The sequence below is a fragment of the Xenopus laevis genome, chromosome 4S (assembly GCF_017654675.1).
Source record: "Xenopus laevis strain J_2021 chromosome 4S, Xenopus_laevis_v10.1, whole genome shotgun sequence".
Classification (NCBI taxonomy): domain Eukaryota; kingdom Metazoa; phylum Chordata; class Amphibia; order Anura; family Pipidae; genus Xenopus; species Xenopus laevis.
This window is the reverse complement of record NC_054378.1, coordinates 33,890,910-33,913,110: the sequence shown is the minus strand read 5'-3', so window position 1 is coordinate 33,913,110 and position 22,201 is coordinate 33,890,910. Positions and strand designations below refer to the sequence as shown.

Sequence of the window (22,201 nt, the reverse complement as noted above, 5' to 3'; positions counted from 1 at the left end):
CAGTTCTAAGCAACTTTTCAATTGGTTTTCATTATTTATTTTTTATAGTTTTATATTTATTTGCCTTTTTCTTCTGACTCTTTGCAGCTTTCAAATGGGTGACCCTGACTCCCTTCTAAAAAAACAAATGCTCTGTAAGGCTACAAATTTATTGTTATTTGTTACTTTTTATTACTGATCCTTCTATTCAGACCCTCTCCTATTCATATTTCAGTCCCTTATTCAAATCAAAGCATGGTTGCTAGGGTAATTTGGACCCTAGTTATTAGATTGCTTAAGATTCAAATTGAAGCACTGCTGAATAAATGCTAAATAATGCAAAAACCTTCAATAATAAAAAAAAAACAATTGCAAATTGTCTCAGAATATCACTCTCTACATCATACTAAAAGTAATCGCAAAGGTAAACAACCCCTTTAATGTGACCTACATTGACAAAGATTTAATAGAAAATGACCGAAGAGCACCTGTGAATAATGTAATGCTGTAACTATAGCAAACAAAGCAGTCAGCAGCAGGATGGGCAAGTCTTGTATTAAAAGGGGTATAGATTCACAGTTGTAGATGATTCTTGACCCATCTAGAATATGCAGTGCAGTCTGTGACTAACCTGATAAAGGGTATGAAAGATCTTGGTTTTGGCAAAAAAAAAGTATGGCTTATTTACCCAGGAGAAGTGGAGATTAAGGGCAGCTTTATGTAAATGTGAAATTAGAACTCACCACAGAAAAACTCACTCACTCACTATTTATTACTATGGGTTTTTTTAGAATCATAGTTATCAATGCAGTTCACTATTTGATAAATACACTTTTAAAAATCCCATAGGAATGAATAGAAAGTGAGTTTTTCTCCGGTGAGTTGTAATCTCACATTTTGATAAATCTGCCTTAATTTGAATTGCTTCATCATTATCAAAATTTGTAGGTCTATAACAATGCCCATCTTTTTCCATTATATACTAGGGATGCACCAAATTCAGGATTTGGTTGGGACTTTGGACACATCCTAACACTTTATGTAGGTTTTGAACATTTTTGTGTAACATTTAAAAAACATTTAAAGATGTTTCTCACAGGCCCAGGCCAGCCACTTTGCCTCCCGCTGTGGGTGTATGCAACCAAGGATGCATGCACGGATGTGCGCAACTGTGGGCGCTACCATGCGCTACTGTGGGTGCGCATGTGCAGCCGAGGGCACGGGCTACCGCACGCAACCGACTGCAGAAACACTTGCTGAACTAGGAGTAGGCTGCATATGAGGTACGTGCCGGCGCCCCCCAAGTTTTGCACCCTAGGCACGTGCCTCTTCTGCCTACCCCTAGTTCCGGCCCTGGTTTCTCATATTTAAATATAAAAATGAGGGTTTGAATTCAGATTGGTATTCAGACAAATATTTTGTTGAGGGTTGGTATTTGGCTGAATGCTGTTCAGAGTGCATTCCAATTATACACATTTGTTTTATTTGGCCATATCATATACAAAAAAAATACAATTGTTCCTCAGTACTTTAGTGTAAAACTACTATAATGTTACTATTAACACACTGATGAAAATTATGCATGATATCTTGGCCAATTCTTTATTAAGCTTTTATCAAGATGGTTTCACATTTTTGGTTCCAATGCAAAATTGTTACACTCAAATTCCATCTGTTTCATCCATTTCTCTAGGAGAAAGCTTGACAAATGGTGAATTGAATCCCCACAGCCAAGTTAAGAAAAAGCTAGATGTGGAAAAAGACTGTGTGTTTGATAAAAGATTAAGATACAGTGTCCGCCAGAATGAAAGCAACTGTCGCTTCCGGGACATTGTGGTGAGGAAAGAAGATGGTTTTACGCACATTCTTTTGTCCAGTCAAACATCAGACAACAATGCATTAACACCTGATGTAAGAACTCTATATGTTGTGTGTACATGTATCAGTTATCCTATATTTTTATATGTGGGAAGTTCTAAAATGAAAACCTATCCCAATTTTTTTAACCTTTGGCCATTTAGAAGGATTATAAATTTGTGTGTTACCCTCTGGTTGAGTACAAATGGCGATTGTACAGTTTAAATATCCTGTTTGTGTAACTCACCAGTAGCCTATGATTAAGTGTTGTGAGAACACGAAACGCCTAAGGCTGTAACCCATACTTCAATAAATATTTTTACACTACAACTGCCTAGAGGATTTGCTCTTTGAGTGCCTACCCTACAAACAATACGGTGATGCCTCTGGACTACCTTGAATTAAATTTAAAACTATAATTGAGGCAGAGTAACCAGTTGAACCTTGAGTTTGAGTAGGACGTGTGCTGAACATATTTTTTGTCTATGTTTTATTCATGAAGAAATGAATGACGTTTTTTGTTATTTTTTTAGCTAAAAAGGAAAGCAGGCAAACTGAACATTCTCCATGTTTGGTCCAGGCTAGGTAGATAGATCCTTAAAGGAAAACTATACCCCCCAAACAATGTAGGTCTCTATTAAAAGATCCTGAGTAAAACAGCTCATGTGTAAAACCCTGCTTCATGTAAATGAACCATTATAATAATAATATACTTTTTTAGTAGTATGTGCCATTGGGTAATCATAAATAGAAAATTGCCATTTTAAAAAATAAGGGCCGCCCCTTGAGATCGTAAGATTCACTGTGCACACATACAAACCACATGTAAGGTCACATGAGCCAATTAACAGACAGAGTTCTGCCTTTTGCTTCCTCACTTCTTCCTGTTACAGTTAGAGTTGTAGTATTTCTGGTCAGGTGATCTCTGAGGCAGCACAGATAGAGTCACAAAATGGTGGTTCAAGGCAAGAGATGTAAAAGGGCAATATTTATGTAAATATATATTCCAGTTTGGTAAGATTCTTTAATATGTCATTCAATTTGATATTAACTATATGTTGCTTAAGTATTCATTTTGGGGGTATAGTTTTCCTTTAATGTTCACACTATCCCTCTATATAATGGACTTCTGGTTTTAATTATATCCCTTGCAAGAAGCAAATTTGAAGTCACTACAGCATCCCTATTTGCTCTGTTTAACTCAAGAAATAACAATCATACTCTATTTTGATGAATAAAATATGAATACAAGTTAATCAAAATTCCTATTAATTGTTCTCATGTTAATAGGGGGTTTTACCGCCCCTTTAATAAACTGTATTGTATACTATGGATTTTCAGCAGTACAACCAGAGTATCAGGGATAACAGTATAGTGATATTACAACCCAAAATAGCACTAGTATAGCAATTTAAAAGCTAGTGAGGAATCTCTGGAGCATTTGTATAATGACATGATACCTTTGGGTCTAGGGGGGGGTGTTCCACTTGGGAGCTTGGTTAAATATATGTATCACCTTTATAGAGAAGTGATGTTTCTGTGACAACCAAGTGCCCTCTTGGGTTTATTTTATCAATCTTTAGCAATGTCTTTGAAAACAAAATAGTATTTTTTTATTTTAAAGATGAAACTTTTTATTATTTTCAACAACATAAAACAAACATAAAACAAAACATGCCATATCGATTCCATGTTATTAGGGACAATTTCATGACAAGTATTTAAGCATTTAACATTGTATTGATGTTATATCCCAATACTTTGGCTGATAGTTTATTGTCTCTAAATCAGAAGCAATTACTTATTCAGACCCAAATATTAGGGTTAAATTGTCATAGACTTCGGTTCTCTTGGGTATGTATATCACATTTTCCAAAAATCGTAAGTTATGTAAGAGAACCACAACCTCCTAGCCCCGCCTCCCACCACGGACTCCATATTTTATCAAATTTCTTTTGTGAGCCTCTAGCCAGCAAGGTGAACTTAATGAGTGGCAGATTTTGATTTACTAGTGTCATCCAGGTTTGCACTGTAGGGGGTTTAAGGCCCATCCACATCATAGAAATTATTTTCCTGGCATAATATAAGAGGGTTCTATATCTAGTTCTGGCATGGCTTGTAGTTATTATGTCATCTATAATTCCCAATATACACACCTGTGGTGTAAGTATCCTTGGGAAATCCAATTTGTCATCTAGAAGTTTGAGAACCTCAGCCAAGAATTTGGCTACTGGGGGACAGCTCCAGGCCATATGTAAAAAGTCTGCTCCCTCTGTCCCGCACCTATGGAATTTTGCCTCTGGATTGCGCCCCAAGGCTGAACAAAGCTTTTTAGCGAAGCAGTATTTAGTTGTATGAAATTAAATCACATGTGAAAAACTGTCTGTGCAAAAAATTGGGTACCCTTGTGAATTTGCTAATTTGAGTGCATGAAACTGCTCAATTCTGATTACTGGCAACACCAGATTGGTTGGATTAGCTTGTTAAACCTTGAACCTCATAGGCATGTGTGTCCACTCATAAGAAAATGTATTTATGGTGGCCAATTGTAAGTTGGTCAAAAGATCTGAAAGAAAAGATTGTTCAGTATCATGGTTTAGGGGAAGGCTGCAAAAAGCTATCTCAGAGGTTTAAACTGTCAGTTTCAACTGTAAGGAATGTAATCAGGAAATGGAAATCCACAGGCACAGATGCTGTAAAACCCAGGTCTGGCAGGCCAAGAAAAATACAGGAGCGGCATATACGGAGGATTGTAAGAATGGTTACAGACAACCCAAAGATCACCTCCAAAGAACTGCAAAAATATATTGCTGCAGAATTGTACATCGTTCTACAATTCAGCGCAATTTGCACAAAGAACATCTGTATGGCAGGTTGATGAGAAAGAAGCCCTGCACTCACACCACAAACAGAGTCACTTGTTGTATGCAAAAGCTCATTTAGACAAGCCACAGTCATTTTGGAACAAAGTGCTTTGGACTGATGAGACAAAATTGAGTTATTTGGTCATAACAAAAAAAAGCGCTCTGCATGGCGGAAGAAGAACACCACATTCCAAGAAAAACACTTGCTACCTACTGTCAAATTTGGTGGAGGTTCCATCATGCTGTGGGGCTGTGTAGCTAGTTCAGGGACTGGGGCCCTTGTTAAAGTCGAGGGTCAGATGAATTCAACCCAATTTTAACAGATTCTTCAGGATAATGTTCAAACATCAGTCACAAAGTTGAAGTTACACAGGGGTTGGATATTCAAACAAGACAATGGCCCTAAACACACTTGGAAATCTACAAAGGCATTTATGCAGAGGGAGAAGTACAATATTCTGGAATGGTCCTCACAGTCCCCTGACTTGAATATCAACGAAAATCTATGGGATGATTTGAAGCGGACTGTCCATGCTCGGCAGCCATCAAATTTAACTGAACAGGAGATATTTTATATGGACAAATGGTCAAAAATACTGCCATCCAGAATCCAGACACTCATCAAAGGTTATAGGATGCGTCTAAAAGGTTGTTACATGTGCAAAAGGAGGCTCAACTAAGTATTGATGTAATATATATGTATGCACCTGTCTAATTTTGTTATGATGCATAATGCATATTTTCTGTTAATCCAATAAACTTTGTCACTGCTGAAATACTACTGTTTCCATAAGGCATGTTATATATTAAAAGGAAGTTGCTACTTTGAAAGCTCAGCCAATGAAAAACAAAACTCCAAAGAATTAAGAGGGGTTCCAAAACATTTTCATATGACTGTATATAATGTATTACTATAATGTAGTATAGTTATGATACAGGGATGATTAAATAAAACATTGACCCATAAATAAAATTAATTTTTTTGAAATCTTTCTGTACTTTAGTTTCTATATTATCCTAAAGCAAGGCATAAATGTTAAGAATTTAACTGACTTCCAAATATAAATATTTATCTGTGCTTCAAATAGTATATCCATGTTTCAGAAATAGTTTATTACATATGCAGTATTACAGAAAGATCGGTTTATACTGTTGCATCACAAACAATGGTGTTTGGCACACTTAAACTATCTGAGTAGATGCCCACGCATTTGGGAGTGTGGTACAATGAATACATTTGTTTACTTGTGAAGATATAGTTTTTTATTTTAATATATATCCTTTACTTTAAAATATAAGCATATTAGTTCTTTGAAGTTTGTCTGTGACCTTGTGCCTCGTGTTAGATCTTGTTGTAGACTTTTACGCTTATATTATGCACATAGTGAACAAGGAAGAAAGAAAACATGTCCATGAAGTTTGAAGCGTTTGTAAACTGCGTTTACTTCTAACTGATCCAGAGGACGTGGGAAAAGCCCACCTGATACCTCTCCAATTTGCCTTAAAATGAGAATAAACGTGTCCAGGCCCTGGATTAGAATTGTGCTAAAATAAAACCTCCTATGTTAGCAAAACAGCTTGCTGAGAAGTGATACACCTGTGGTTTTTTTTTATTTTTTTTAAAACAGTACAGGTATTGGGATTCATTATCTAGAAACCAGTTATCCAGAAAGCTCTGAATTACAGGAAGGCCATCTCACATAGACTCCATTTAAATAAAATAACATTTTTTTTAGTAATAATTAAACAGTATTTGATCTCAACTAAGATATAATTAATCATTACTGGAGGCAAAACAATCCTAATGGGTTATTTAAAGGGATACTGTCATGGGAAAAAAAAAATCTAAATGAATCAGTTAATAGTGCTGCTCCAGCAGAATTCTGCACTGAAATTCATTTATCTAAAGAGCGAACAGATTTTTTTATATTCAATTTTGAAATCTGACATGGGGCTAGACATATTGTCAACTTCCCAGCTGCCCCAAGTCATGTGACTTGTGCTCTGATAAACTTCATTCACTCTTTACTGCTGTACTGCAAGTTGGAGTGATATCACCCCCTCCCTTTTCCCCCCCCAGCAGCCAAACAAAAGAACAATGGGAAGGTAACCAGATAACAGCTCCCTAACACAAGATAACAGCTGCCTGGTAGATCTAAGCACAACACTCAATAGTAAAAACCCATGTCCCACTGAGACACATTCAGTTACATTGAGAAGGAAAAACAGCAGCCTTCCAGAAAGCATTTCTCTCCTAAAGTGCAGGCACAAGTCACATGACCAGGGGCAGCTGGGAAATTGACAAAATGTCTAGCCCCATGTCAGATTTAAAAATTGAATACAAAAAAATCTGTTTGCTCGTTTTAGAAATGGATTTCAGTGCAGAATTCTGCTGGAGTAGAACTATTAACTGATGCGTTTTGAAAAAAACATGTTTTCCGATGACAGGATCCCTTTAATGTTTGTGTATTTAGTAGACTTAAGATATGGATATCCAGATTATAGAAAGACCGCTTTTCTGAAAAAACCCAGGTCCCTTGCATTCTGGATAACAGGTCCCATACCTGTATTGGTTTTAATAGGAAAACGAAAGATTAAAACTTGACGACCTTATCATCTGTGTTTTGTTTTTGGTAAATTGCTCAAAAATTGCAGAAAGTCAAGATTTATGATTTTTTTTTACCAAATAATTTAACAATTTACCAAAAAACTACAGCTGTTCTATCTGTGATTCTCTCTCAACTTTGACATATGCCTCAAAAATTAAAATTACTTTCTTTTTCCCCCTAAGACAGGTAATTGATATTAAAGGATACACTGAATGGCTGAACTTGATGGATGTTGACTCCTTTTAACCTTAAATTCATTATGTAACTATTATGTAAATATTTTATTTCTCAGATCATGAAGGAAATCCAAAGGGCTCTGTGCAATGCTTCATCAGATGACAGCAAGCTATTGCTACTTAGCGCTGTCGGCACTGTATTCTGTAGTGGATTAGATTATTCATATCTTATCGGAAGATTATCTGCAGACAGGAGAAAAGAGAGCTCAAGAATTGCAGAGGCTATAAGGTATCCTATCTAAGTTCATATTTTATCAATGCTAGTAAAATTGTGGTTCTAACATGTGTTTTGCATATTCTTTACATTTTATTGGGTTATCTTACTATAGTTCCAGCTAAAATCTGCAGTAACAATAGTAGGGGAAGGAATAAATTATAGTTAGTCTCTCCTAGTGTAACAGGAATGAAGCATGCCTTACCCTTCCATACTTTACACATTTCTGGTGGAGGAGGAAGTAAATATGAAAACTCAAAGAACTTGAAGTCTATAGGGGAAAAAAACTTGAACAGAATTGGAGAAAAGTTTTATTATCCTCAAACTGAGGATATATTTCTGAAATGTTTCTTTATATTCTGAAAAATAGGTAATTTTTATAAAGCATAGGTTGCCCTGAAAAAAAAACAATGTATTGTTTTCCTAGACAAAACAATACAATACAAAGTCCATGAGATAACGTTCTCACTGAAATGAGCCTTATTTCACTTATCCCCATTTTACATTTTACAAAGTTTTATTATCCTCAAACTGAATCTTGATCTTGAGTTTTCATGTGATAAACCATGAGATTACGTTCTCACTGAAATGAGTCTTGCCCATTGCAGCTTTTGAAGTGACAGCCATTACGTTTGGGGTTTTTAAGTCTATCATAAAATGATGCATACCATCAAATGCCGATCGGAAGAAATGTAAAATCTGGAAAAATGGGGATAAGTGAAATAAGGCTTTTCTGTAAAAACAGTGTAAACTACAAGAAAAAAAAACATAACTTATTCGCATGGGGAACGTTTTTAAAGAAAATGGTGCAAAATTATAATGTAAAGTATGAGAAAACATACTTAAAATCAGGAAATTAAAATGCATTTGAAAATGAAGAGACTGAAAAAAAAATTAAATCTGGGAAAAATGTAAAACAGGCATACATAAAATATAGATGTGACTGTATTTGGTATTTACTCAATTGAGAAACATAGGGGTTTACAAATAAATTGTAATTTCGAGCATATAATAAAATATATTTCTGAAATGTTTCTTTATATTCTGAAAAATAGGTAATTTTTATAAAGCATAAGTTGCCCTGAAAAAAATTGTATTGTTTTCCTAGACAAAAAGTCCTCTTAGGAAATGCCTGAAAAAGCACAAAATATTGAATAATTGTCAGTAAATGTAAATGAAGTATAAAATTCTGCTGATGGTGAATGAGTTAATGCAGAATTAATAAATCGATATTCCCAGTTATGTGGCTCTTGCACAATTTTGAAAGTATTTTGTATTTCCTTGAATATAGCATCAACACTTTTCTGCAGCACATATGCCTGTTTCATTGGTTACTTGTTCTCATGTATCTCTTTTGACTGATCTTAAAAAAATAAAGTTGTAATGATCACTTTTTAGGCAGTATCCAGAAATTAAAAAGATCCAGGGGCCTCAATGAGGAGACATACAGAAGTTGTATCCCTCAAATCCCTTATCCAGAAAACTTCAAATCCTGAGCTTTCCGGATAACTATTTCCATGCCTGTAGAATAAGATCTGAACCTATGATTTATGCAGACACCTGTAACCTGATGTACAGATGGTTGGCTGAATAATTATGCTTATTTTACTAGATTACAAAGAGAACATGTAAATTGAAAAGGTGCTATGTTTCTGCTTCTTTTTATTTATTTGTTTTCTTTATTATATGTTATTTTTTAGTTCTCTGCTCAAAATAACATCAAAAAACCATAACATTGCAATATACAAGTGCATTTCTCAGAAAGACTGAAAACTTCATTATTTACTGTATAGAAGAATTCATAGGAATATGTAATTTTTTTTAAATTGTCTCCACTTTTTACAAAAAGTTAAATGTCTAGGTGCAGTTTAACTGTTTGAGGCCATGGAATGCATCGTGCTTATTATGCATTAGCTCTCATTTTCGGATCAGCAGGCCATTGATACAACAAATGTTTTGTATTGTATTTATTTCATGTATTTTCACAGAGACACATTAAATATGAGTTCCCACTTGGCACTGTCAATAATCTGCTCCCTGCTTCTCATATCTCCAGGCTGCATTCATTATTCAGCAAAGGAAATCATACAGAGAGCTCCATTATTACATTTTTTTATAAAGCACTAGCATATTCCGTAGAGTTTTCATGGGTTTGGTAAAAAGATAGTACAGACAGAGTATTAAAATACTGTGGAAAAATTCAGTCTTTGCTAAAAATGTTGGATGTATTTGTTACAGAAGTACAATATCTTTAAACTGTTCTGACACATTCAAACATTGTCTTTGAATGCGCCTTATAATTTTGCCTTATAAGTATTTGCCTGATGCTTTTACATTACCTTTCTTACTACCCTGTTCCTCTATGAGGGGGCTGCCATATTTGTGCAGCAGTAGTTTATTAACATTAGAAACTCTTACCGACAGGTTAAGAAGGGACAGTCAGGTTTAGGAACTTCAAGTGACAATTACTTACAAAAGCAGAACTATCGGCGAAAAATTATCAACATGACCTATAGGCAACTTTTAATGTAGATTAATATTTTGAAAATAATTTGTTTAGTGTCAGTATCACTTTAATATACCCCTTTTGTTAACATGAGTTCAATGAATAGGGCTTGTGTAGAACATATTTTTTTTACCTATTGTTTTAATTGTGAAAAGTATCATTTTCGTTTAATTTTTTTTAGCTAAACAGGGCAAACAGGGAAACTGAAGCTGTTCCAAGTTTCATTCTTGGTAGGTAGATAAATACATTACCAATATGCAACCACCTCCCTTCCCCACTGTTTTGTTAGCAGAAGTCTATTATGCAGGGGTCTTAAAAGAACAGTTCAGTGTGAAAATAAAAACTTTGTAAATAGATGTGCCCCCCTCCTCTAGTCTCTGATTGGTTTCTGCCTGGTAACCAGGGTAACCAGTCGGTGTAAACCAAGAGAGCTGAAAAGCAGGAAGTAGTGTTCTAGCTATTATGTTACACATCCAGTCACTCCAGCCTTTATACATTATATTTTTGGCTAACTAACTATATTAGAAACATTTTTTATTTTGCACAGCCTATCTATTTACCCAGTTTTTATTTTGACACTGAACAATTCCTTTAACTGTGCTCTAGTGCTCTAGTAATTATCTGCCTATCAAAGACCAAACATTGAGAAGTTTCAGTTTGCCTCTCTTGCTTTTCTAGTTCAAGAAATAACAAAACATAGATTTCATTTTATTAAAACAATAGTGAAACAGTATTTTCAGTACAAGGTCTTTTAAATGAACTCTCTTCCTTTACTTGGTGGGCCTTTGTGTATGTATTTCCCTATAGCCACAAACACATGCAGTTGTGCTATGAGACAGCAGGGCTAGACAAATCATACTTGGAACCAAAAGTTGGGAAACCAGTTATGTGTGTTTAGGTTGGTTGTTTGGTCGAGGGTTGCTCTTTCCAATATGGATATGTGAAGAATATACATTTGGTGGTTGGAGTATCACTCCTTTCTTTCTGCTTTGCATTTCAGCACTTCCTCTCACTCTCTGCTGGCCTTCTTTCCTGTCAGCTGGTTGGATGGATATAGGATAGGTGTCTCCATGTAATTAATTTCTCCAGTTTTGCTCAGGGTCTAAGATAAGTGATTATTTTCACTCGGAGTCCCTAAAACATTGGAATCCTCCCAGTGAATTTGACTACAGCAACTAAGTTGAAATTGATACTGAGGACTGTTGGTGTTATCATGATATGCCCTATTGTTGGTCACAACCCCTGCTATCATCTCTAAATTCCAGAGGGAATCTTGTAGCAGCAGCATGATGAGGGGCAATCAAATAATTTATTCAGTTTTATTTGTAATCCTTATTGTCTTGCTGATGTGGTAAAATGAACTTACATTTGAGAAGATAATAAGTAGCATGTCAATTGATCAAACAGATAATATGTTTTCTTCATTTAAGGGACTTTGTCAAGGCCTTTATCCAGTTCAAGAAGCCCATTGTGGTTGCTATCAATGGTCCTGCACTTGGCCTAGGGGCATCTATTTTACCGCTATGTGATATTGTTTGGGCGAGTGAGAAAGCCTGGTTTCAAACACCATATGCCACCATCCGCTTGACCCCTGCTGGCTGTTCATCATACACATATCCTCAGATTCTAGGTGTCGCTCTGGTAAGCTTTAATTGGCTCTATAATAAAAATGGAAAGAGATTAGATAAAGTAAGGAAGAGACCGGATGGAATAGAGTTTGGGGTGGGGACGTGGGTTACATGTAAAGGCAGAAAGCACACTTCTGGGGTCCTGATGATAGTAAAGGCAAAGCATGTTTGAATGAAGTCCCAATATAGACTAATATGTCGTAATCCCTGAAGACAAGAATGTGGTGTTGGAGAACTCGGAAAATTAACGAAAGTTTGTTTGGGATAAGACCTATATGATTATGTCTCGTGGGTGTAAGTATTACCCCTTATTGTATAATCATGTCATCCCAGTCATTAGTGTTAAGATCATCTCATCTAGGAAGTACTTAACCAAATTGGGTTCCCTCTTTGTCTGTTTAAAAGCACATTAATGTTAGAGACTACTTTCTTATACCCCAGTCAAACTGCTTCATTTATATTTCATCCCCAAATACATCTGTTCATTTAACGCACCACTGAGAGTTTTCACCAAACACTTTTTTTGTGCATTTCTCTTAAAAGTATCCGCATCCAATGAACAGTTTATTGTTTAAGTGATTTTTATATTTTTATTTGAGTGGTAGAAACATATCATGTTAATATTTCCTTTTAGGCAAATGAAATGTTATTTTGTGGACGGAAGCTCACTGCACAAGAAGCCTGCAGCAGAGGACTTGTGTCGCAGGTGTTTTGGCCCACAACTTTTAGTCAAGAGGTGATGTTGCGGGTCAAAGAAATGGCTGCATGCAGTGGGGTGGTAAGTATTCAATAAGCCACAGTTGTGCATATTATGCAAGTGTTGAATAGTACATTAATAAAATGTGACAGTTAAACATTTTGAAAGCAATATTTGGTGTGCATTACAATTTCATATTTGTGCGGGTGTGTTTACTGCAGTGCTCTGTACTAGAATTGGATCAAATGATGACAGTCATTGTATTGGATTGGCCTGTGACAATTCTTAGTTCAACCCCTCCAAATGAAGCCCAGCATCCATACATGCACACACACTCACACTGACCCCTCTATACACTCACATAAACTATATATACCCGTATCGATACTAACTATTGATTTTAGTATCGCAATGACCTTGGATTATATTTGTCCAAGAAATCATCCAAGCCACTCTTAAAAGCATTCAGCTTCAACAGAATCAGCCATTACAACATCACCCCGCAGTGCATTCCACAACCTCACGGTCCTAAGTGTGAAGTTATTTTTCTCTAGTCTGAAGGGGTGGCCTCTGTTGCGGATATCCTCTTTATGGTCCCCTGCTATTTGTCTATGTACAATGTACTTGTAAAGTCTAATGATGTACCCCTCGCAAACGTTGTTTTTTCCAGAGAAAACAACCACAACCTTGACAGTCTACCCTCGTAATTTGTCTTCCATCCCCCTAACTAGTTTAGTTGCATGTCTCTGCACTCTCTCCAGTTATTTGTATCCCTCCTAAGGACTGAGGCCCAAAACTGCACTGCATACTCCAAGTGAGGCCTTACCAGGGACCTATAAAGAGGCAAAATTATGTTTTCATCCCTTGTGTTTATGGCCTTTTTTTATGCAAGACAGAACTTTATTTGCGTTGGTGGCCACAGAATGACACTGCCCAGAATAAGACAATTTGTTATCTACAAAAACACCTAGATTCTTCTTAGTTAAGGAAACTCCAACACACTGCCATGTAGTACATAACTTGCCTTTATATTATTTCTGCCACAGTGCATAACCTTGCATTTATTAACATTGAACCTCATTTTCCAGTTTGCTGCCCAGTTTTCAATTTAGTCAAATCACTCTGCAAAGTGGCTGCATCCTGCATGGAATCAATAGTTATGCACAATTTTGTATCATCGGCAAAAATAGAAACAGTACTTTCAATGCCCACCTCCGGGTCATTAATAACAAGTTGAAACATAGGCAGCAGAAGATGGTTTTGACAGGGGTGGCCAGGATGAAGGGCAAATGTGCTGCGCGTAGCGCGGTGGCAAAAATTTGGCCACGCCCATTTTTGATCACTCCTTTTGGACTCCATCCCCTTTCCTGTGTGCTTTCACTGAATTTTCAGGAAAATCAAACCATAGCAGTGGGGGCAAAATTTGCTTAAAGTCTGGCACTGCAGGAAGGGGATAATAACACCACATGTACAATTTTAACTGAGAGCTGTGAATGCTGCACTACAAGCACATTATGGGGTAAAGGGGGAAAAAGATTCTGGCACCTAAAGTACATTACATGCAGAGACTACGGGGTACTAAAAAGACATAAAGGAGCAGTAGGTACTGATCTCCCAAGAACATAATATAGAGAAGGCACCACAAGCCGAGGCACTGGCACACCAAATACATACATATAGAACAATGGACAACGGCCACACAAGCAGTAAGATATAGAGAATACTGACAGGCCAAGCATAATAAAAAAGTACAAGAATGCATTATATAGTAAGAATCAGTGAGCACAGGCACTCTCCCAAGTTCTAGCACCTCCCCATGCACTGCCTCACTCTATTGCTCTGCCAAAATGCAAGGTATGAGGAACTGTAGGCCTGGAGCAGTGTGTAACCTGTAGGAGGGAAAGCCATGAAGTGACTGCATTAGTAATGTGAAAAATCTCTCACTACATGGATACCTTTTCTGCTAGTCAGACAGCAATGTTATATTATTATGGGGCAGTTGTATATATTTTCCAATCCCACAGCATCAGCATAATAATTATATATAAACATAGTAATTTAGGTTGAAAAAAGACACGTCTAGCCTTTTTAAAACCTGTCTAACTTCTAGCCGATACAAAGGAAGGAGAACAGCCCCTTCTAAAGCTTATCCAATTTGCTTCAAAAAATGTCTTCCTGACTCCAAGATGCAATTAGACCATTTTCTGGATTAACTTTGTACTAAGATCTTTAACCCTGTATTTTCTGTATACCCCCCACCCAGAAAGCAGGATGGCACAGTAGAAATTCCATGTATAAATACCCCTAGATCTCATAGCAGAATGGCAACTTAATTTATAAATCCCCCAGAATTCACAGCATAATTGCAATTTCATTTATAAATAACCCCAGAATTCATAGTAGAATGGCAATTCCATGTATAAATACCCCCAGCATTTATATCAAGTTGGGACAGTGGCAATTCCAAATATAAATAACCCCAGAACTTATATCAAGATGTCACAGTGGCAATTCCATGTATAAATGCCCCCAGAATTCATGGCAGGATAGCACCATGGCAATTCCATGTATAAAACCCCCAGAATTCATAGGATGGCAAAGGGGCAATTCCATGTATAAATAACCCCAGAATTCATAGTAGGATGGCACAGTGCAATTCCATGTATAAATACCCCCAGAATTCATGACAGGATGGTACCATGGCAATTCCATGTATAAACTCCCCAGAACCCATATCAGGATGGCAAAGGGGCAACTCTATGTATAAATACCCCACAGAACCCATAGAAGGAGAAGAGAAAAGTAGATGAGCACATTGACAAATTGGCAATGATCAGCCACTCACCCTCACCAATGGGTGTTAAAGGGGTTGTTCACTTTTGAGAATACTTTTAGTATGATGTACAGAATAGTATTCTGAGACAATTTGCAATTAGTTTACATCTTTTATTATTTATGTTTTTTGAGTTATTTAGCTTTTTATTCAGCAGCTCTCCAGTTTGCAAATTCAATCTGGTCGCTAGGGTTCAAATTACCCTAGCAACAATGCATTGATTTGAATAATAGACTAGAATATGAATAAGAGAGAATGGAAAATGTAGTACTTAAAAAGTAGTATCAATACATTTGTAGCCTTACAGAGCATTTGCTTTTTAAATGGGGTCAGTGACCCCCCTTTGGAAGTTGGAAAGAGACAGAAGAAAAAGGCAAATAATTAAAAAACTATAAAAAATAAATAAGGAAGACCAATTGAAAAGTTGCTTAGAATTGGCCATTCTATAACATACTGAAAGTGAACTTAAAGGTGAACCACACCATTAAGAAATGCATAAAGCTATTAAAATAGATTTGCTGTAGATTCCTTGACATAGATTTGCCTGGGGTAAACACGGTTCTAGTTGTCTGCTGTTCCTTTTATTCCTGTCGCCTGCGATTACATTATAATACATTTATAATAAGTTAGGGCCAGGGATTGAGACCTTAGCACAGTATTTCCATTTAAATTGTGCCAATACGTGTATATCAGATTCCAGGTATAAGATATATCTGTTACAATGGATGATGTATGCATCTTCACGTTTCACAAATATATAAGGGATTTTTCTTTAGATAGCATTATTTACCATTAAAATAATCACATGCAATGACGAGTATTGTACTGTAAGATGCATGAGAGGGATGAGAGACGAAGCTGCATTTTGCCGATTTGCGCTGCACAGAGACAACTTTGGATACTGCGCTCTATTTGCACTGTATGGAACGCATGTGCAGGCCTATCCGTGCATTCCTATGTACTCCTTACTCCTGACAGGCGCTAACACGATGCTCGCTTCTCTTCCGGACTGCAGCTGTGCGGCAGGCGGAGCTTCCTTTCATTCGCTGGCCACTTCACCTTTACCGGCTTGGAGGGGGTTGTGCAAAATGAAAGTGGACTGGCTGGGTAAGGGAGCCAGCCCAGATACGCACCAGCTTACTCACAGGCACCAACGCGATGCTTGCTTCTCTTCCGGACAGTAGCCGTGCAAAAGGCGGGGCTTCCTTTCTGTCGCTGGGCACTTCCACTACCGGTTTCTAGGGGGTGGTGCAAAATCGAAGTGGAGAGGCCAGGTAAGGGAGACAGCCCAGACACGCACCGGCTTAAAAGAAAAAAGGCAAAAAAAAACTGTAAAAAAAAAAAATAATATTTTTTTTTATTTAAAAAATGGTTTCAAACTGGAGGAGGAAAATTCTGGGGGGGCGACGGCCCCTGTGGCCCCCCCGGTTCTGAAGCCTATGAGTTGAAAAGCAAAGGATCGAGTACAGAGACTTGTGGTACTCCACTTACACTGCTGGTCTAAATTAGAAAATGTTCCATTTACCCCCACTCTTTGTAATGTACAGTATCTTTTAGCTATTTCTCTCTCTAGGTACAAATACTATGTTCCAGGCCAACTTTCCTTAATTTAACCAGTAACCTTCTGTGTGGCACACATCAAATGCTTTAGAAATGACTAAGTACATCACATTCACTGCCATCCCAGAATCAACCTCCCCGCTCACCTTCTCATAAAAAGAAATTAAATTCTGGCAAGATCTATTCCATATAAAACCATGCTGCCACAAACTCATAGTATTATGATTTGCAATAAAGTCAAGTATCGTATCCCTTAATACTCCTTCGAAAAGCTTTCCTACCACTGATGTCAGACTACCTGGCTTAAAGTTGCGAGGCTGAGCACGGGATCCCTTTTTGAATAGTGGCACCACATTAGCAATTCACCAGTCTCTATGCACCATGTCAGACCTCCATGAATCCTGAAAAATTAAGTAAAGAGGTTTGGCAATCACAGAGCTAAGCTCACTAAGTACAGCATTGTGAAATATGTTGGCACTGTATAAATACATGTTAATAATAATAGAGAAGAAATCCACGGCACACAGGCTGCTGCAAGCAAGGAACCCCTTGCACGTTTAATGCGGAAGTGAGCAACGTTTCGGGGTCACGCCCCTTTGTCAAGCCTTTGTCTTCTCTATTGATTCAATTGTGAGGTGGCCGAACCTCTACCACTGAGCACCAGACTTCGCATTTTACACTGGGTGTGCGAGAGCCAGCTTTTGTTCTACAATAATAATAATAATACCATGGGATGAATACCATTCGTTCCCAGTCTTTTTTGAATTTCCTTGTGTGTGAACCATGCATCATTAGTTGTATTACTAGAATTGGGACTATAAGGAAGGAAACCTTCATTAATTGATTAATTGGTTCCTCATTTGTGTATACAGACCAAAAATAACCTTTCTGAATCTCTGCTTTTTTCTGGTCTCATCAACCAGCTCCCCCCCCTCTGATGTTAAGGGTCCTATCCCTTCCTGCTTCCAGTTTTTACTGTTTTACATATTTTTAAAATAATTTTGGATTATTTTTACTGCTTGCTGCAATACCCTTTTCCATATCAATTTGAGCTTTTTTGCATGATTTATTGGCCTCCTTGTACCTGATAAACGTTTCGGCTGTCCCGGCTAACTTAAAAGCACGTCTTTTCTTACCCACCTCAACACCAACACTCAATTGACCACATTTTATTTTTTTTTCTACAAGGGGAATATACCAACATGTATATTTATTAAGCAGCATTTTAAAGACGTCCCATTTTTTGTTCTGTGTTTAACCCTGTGAAAATAATATCCCAGTTAATATGTTGCAGAGAAGCCCTTAGCTGTCAAATTTTGCATGTCTTAAATTTTGTTTTTTAGTTACTCACTTATAGAGTTGCATCTGCAACATAATCTAAAAGGAGCCATGTCCATGATCACTATTCCCTAAATGCTTACTCACACAAATGCTAAAGATGAGTTTGGTATTATTAGTTATTACAAGATCCAAAGAGAATCATTTCTAGTGGGTTCTTGAACAAGCTGAAATAAAAAGTTGCTTTTACGTTACAGGGTAACAGTATTAGAAGATTATTAACAATCACTAAATGCAATGATCTGAGTAGAAATAATTGATCTTTTGAGAATATTATACATTTTTTACAATATAAAAACCAATGAAATTGTGATGGAAATGGATGAAATGTAGTATTAGACAAAACACTGATTAAAATAATTTTTTGAGGCGATATGGTTAATTTGTGTTAACACTGCTGGGGCTTATATAGGGAATTTCCAATAAAAATCTTGAACCATGTAGGTGGACCAAGGTCTCAAATGAATGATTGATGATGCAGTTATACAGTTTGCATTAAGGCTATGTGGTTCTTTGCATAGATAGTGTATAAACTGTAAATACATTCAGGAGGAATTTACTCATATCTACATTTCAACTGCATTGTCTTATTTAATTTTCAGTTAACGAAGTTACTTAATGGATTTTGGTTTTTGGTTGAACATATTCTTCTTTTAATCGTATCACTGTGTCTCTGCAGGTTCTAGAAGAATCTAAATGCCTAGTCAGAAGTTTTCTGAAGTCTGTATTGGAAGATGTTAATGAGCGAGAGTGCCAGATGCTCAAGCAGCTATGGAGCTCACCCAAAGGCCTAGACTCCTTATTCAGCTACCTTCAAGACAAGATTTACGAAGTCTGATTATGTTCTGTTAATACTGTGGTTTCAATTCTACCTTCAAATCTCTGGCTACCTTGATAGTTGTTTGGGACAGGACAGTGTCTTTATATGCCCAAAAATATGCAATGAGGTATTCCACAGACTTGTTATTACTGCTTCCAATTAGTTTTTTTATGATGAAACGCTGGTATAGGCTATATAATGTACTATGTACTGACTTCTGTAACTTTCATTCTTACATTCCATTTGATAGAAAGCACTTTGACAATTTCTTATATATTTGCCATGTATACCAAATCATTTAACTTGGTCTAAGAAGACTGCATTGCTAATGATGCAGTTCCAGCTCGAAATCCATTCGAAGTAATAATGTGAGAACTGCACTTTGTTTCTATTTTTTTTAATTATTGCTTTGTGTCTTGTACTAAAGTGGTTTGTGTATATACTATGTTGATATTCTTCATGGAGAAACCAAACAGGTGTTTTGACGTTATTTTTCTGTAAATAAGCTATGCCAACTAATTTATTTCAGTTTTGTACTGAGCATTTGGAGAAAATGGTTGGTGGTCTTATGTACGTCAATCATAGACTACAAACATCTCTTGGATGCATTGTTGTGCATTGTTATTTTTTTGAAATGCAGGAATTGAGGACACGTGCGCCTTCTAAATGTGAAAGCAATACCTAGCCTGAAAAATGCTGATGTCCAAAATCAAGAATTACCTTTTATGCAAGGGGAAAACTTGAATTTGGCATTTTGGAACCTGTTTTTTCTCAGATTTTGAGAAATAGTTATTTTTGCAATGTGAAAGGGATCAGATAATCAAAAAAGGACAATTTTGATATGAAGTACTTAAAATGATAAGCATGCTGCAGTGATTTATCTGTTTTTTGTTTTTTTTTTTATTCCAAATTATTTTATTTCAGAGTCTCCTGATATTGTAGCAGAGTAGGTAATATCCAACTGGGGTTTTGCAGTGGTTTCATTCAAAATGATATAATAGTGTTTGTGTTAGCCTGATCTGTAGCTAATAGCAACTGAATGAATTCAAGGCACAAAACATTGCCTTTAACATTGCATTTAGCATTTCAGATAAAAAATCAAACTAATGAAATGGCTTTTGGTCTATGTCTCTGTAGTGGGGATTTTATATTACCATTATGATTTTGGTAAATGCATTTATTTCCCATATTGTGTTATGGCTCTCTAATTCCATATTTGCTATTTGTTTATGTTTACCTGTACTTCTTAGCAATGTGGGGTAAGCAGTTACGGACATCAGCTACATAATGTACTAGTAAGGCATCTAACATAATGAGTGCTGTACAACAGCAGTTAACCCTCCTGAAATAGACTGTTGCTGCTGACTGTAGCTGATAATGGTGAATTCTCTTCTTGGGGTACAAACTGGCATATACCAGGCTGCCTGTCAGCAATAGTGTTTGCTGTACTTGCCAAGTGGTGATGGGTGATTTCAGGAGGTTTAACCTCTGGGAACAATGGCAGTCAATACACCAATGTACTGTGGGGCTATGTGGATGGTGTAGCAGCCTTCTTTGTTTATAAAATGTTAAATTTATGTTCTGGAATTGCCCCGTTATAACAGCACCTTGACTAGAATACAATACAAACCTTGAAATGTGTCAAAAATATAAGCCTTGAAATGGTTCATAAACAATTGACTGTGCAATTTTTATTTTGTTGTAAAATAGTTATAGTTTAGATTTATCATTAATAACAATGTATTTACCTGCTATATGTGTGTGTGTGTGTGTGTGTGTGTATATATATATATATATATATATATATATATATATATATATATATATATATATATATATACCCTGTATATATATATATATATATACACACACACACACACACACACGCACAGAGAGCTGCCCCTGTGCCCGGAATAAAATTCATAACAAACAGCACTGGGGGTCTTGTAGTGAAAAAACACTTGTATTGTTACATTGTATGGAAAACCGAATTTTTCGGTGGTTATATCAGCAGCCGCATTCAGATTCTGGATTTCCCTTCGATAGTTGTGGGTGCAGGGTTAAATCAACATGTAGTTTTCTTTCAAAAGAACCTGCACTCCAATAGTTTGTGAATCACACAGTTTTTATTGTGTGCATCTGTGAATATACTAGGTAAATAGATAGGCTGTGCAAAATAAAAAATGTTTCTAATATAGTTAGGGTCCCGGGGCTTTCTACATTACATTTGCGGCTAACTAACTATATTAGAAACATTTTATTCTTATATTGCACAGCCTCTCTATTTACCCAGTTTTTATTTTTACACTATTTTTACAATTCAAGAGTATAGATATTCACTAATTATGCAGAAATTGAATAACCATTAAGTGAAACATCTCCTGCAACTGGCAGACCCCATGTTTTAGCAAAGTGCAAGTGCTGTACTACATATCATTTGCATTGAAAAATAAAGCTTATTAACACCCCTTTAATGTTGGCACCATGGGCAACAGAAATGGGATTTAGGATCAAATGATTATTTGTTTAGTCCTGAAGCAGGAGATGAAGTAGGACATTTTCTATATTCTTGTGTTTTTTCCTGCACAAACTATGATTCACTATCCCTTGATAAATAACTCATAGTTTGAGTTAAAAAAAAGATACATTTATAAAAATTTTTTTAAAAAAACACAATTAGCTGTCAGGGCATCATTTCATACAAACTGCTGCATACATCAAGCTGCCCTCCCATTTATTTCAAAGAATATGTGTTCAATGTTTTAGTTGTATTTAGGTAAATTTGCCTAAAACTCAAACCCATAAAAAAAGCATTTTTTCCCTCTTTTTACATATGCCATATAAGACCGTAACCATTATGCTTTTCTGTGCATCCCAGGATTATTTGGCTTTGTTTATTGAACGTAATGCTGTTCCTATGTCATATAAATGTAAAGTAGGACCGAGCCAAAAGAAAAAGTCATATCAGATGAGCAAACTCAAATCACTGTTGCAAGGAGCCCAACTGCAGTTACCTTATTCTCATATGGCTGGAGTGGTTGGCTTGTGCTAGAATTAGAA

At 36.4% G+C, this 22,201-nt stretch overlaps 1 protein-coding gene across 1 annotated transcript in view; it reads left to right on the top strand.

Annotated features, from left to right (window-relative positions):
• Positions 1-20,817, top strand: part of cdyl2.S (chromodomain protein Y like 2 S homeolog) — a 44,685-nt gene extending 23,868 nt beyond the window's left edge. The window contains exons 3-7 of the mRNA XM_018260470.2: positions 1,673-1,890; positions 7,602-7,774; positions 11,696-11,906; positions 12,528-12,671; positions 19,001-20,817. Of these exons, the coding sequence (XP_018115959.1) occupies positions 1,673-1,890; positions 7,602-7,774; positions 11,696-11,906; positions 12,528-12,671; positions 19,001-19,159 (905 nt within the window). The 3' untranslated portion in view covers positions 19,160-20,817. The remainder of the gene's footprint in view (positions 1-1,672; positions 1,891-7,601; positions 7,775-11,695; positions 11,907-12,527; positions 12,672-19,000) is intronic.
• The last annotated feature ends 1,384 nt before the right edge of the window (positions 20,818-22,201 follow it).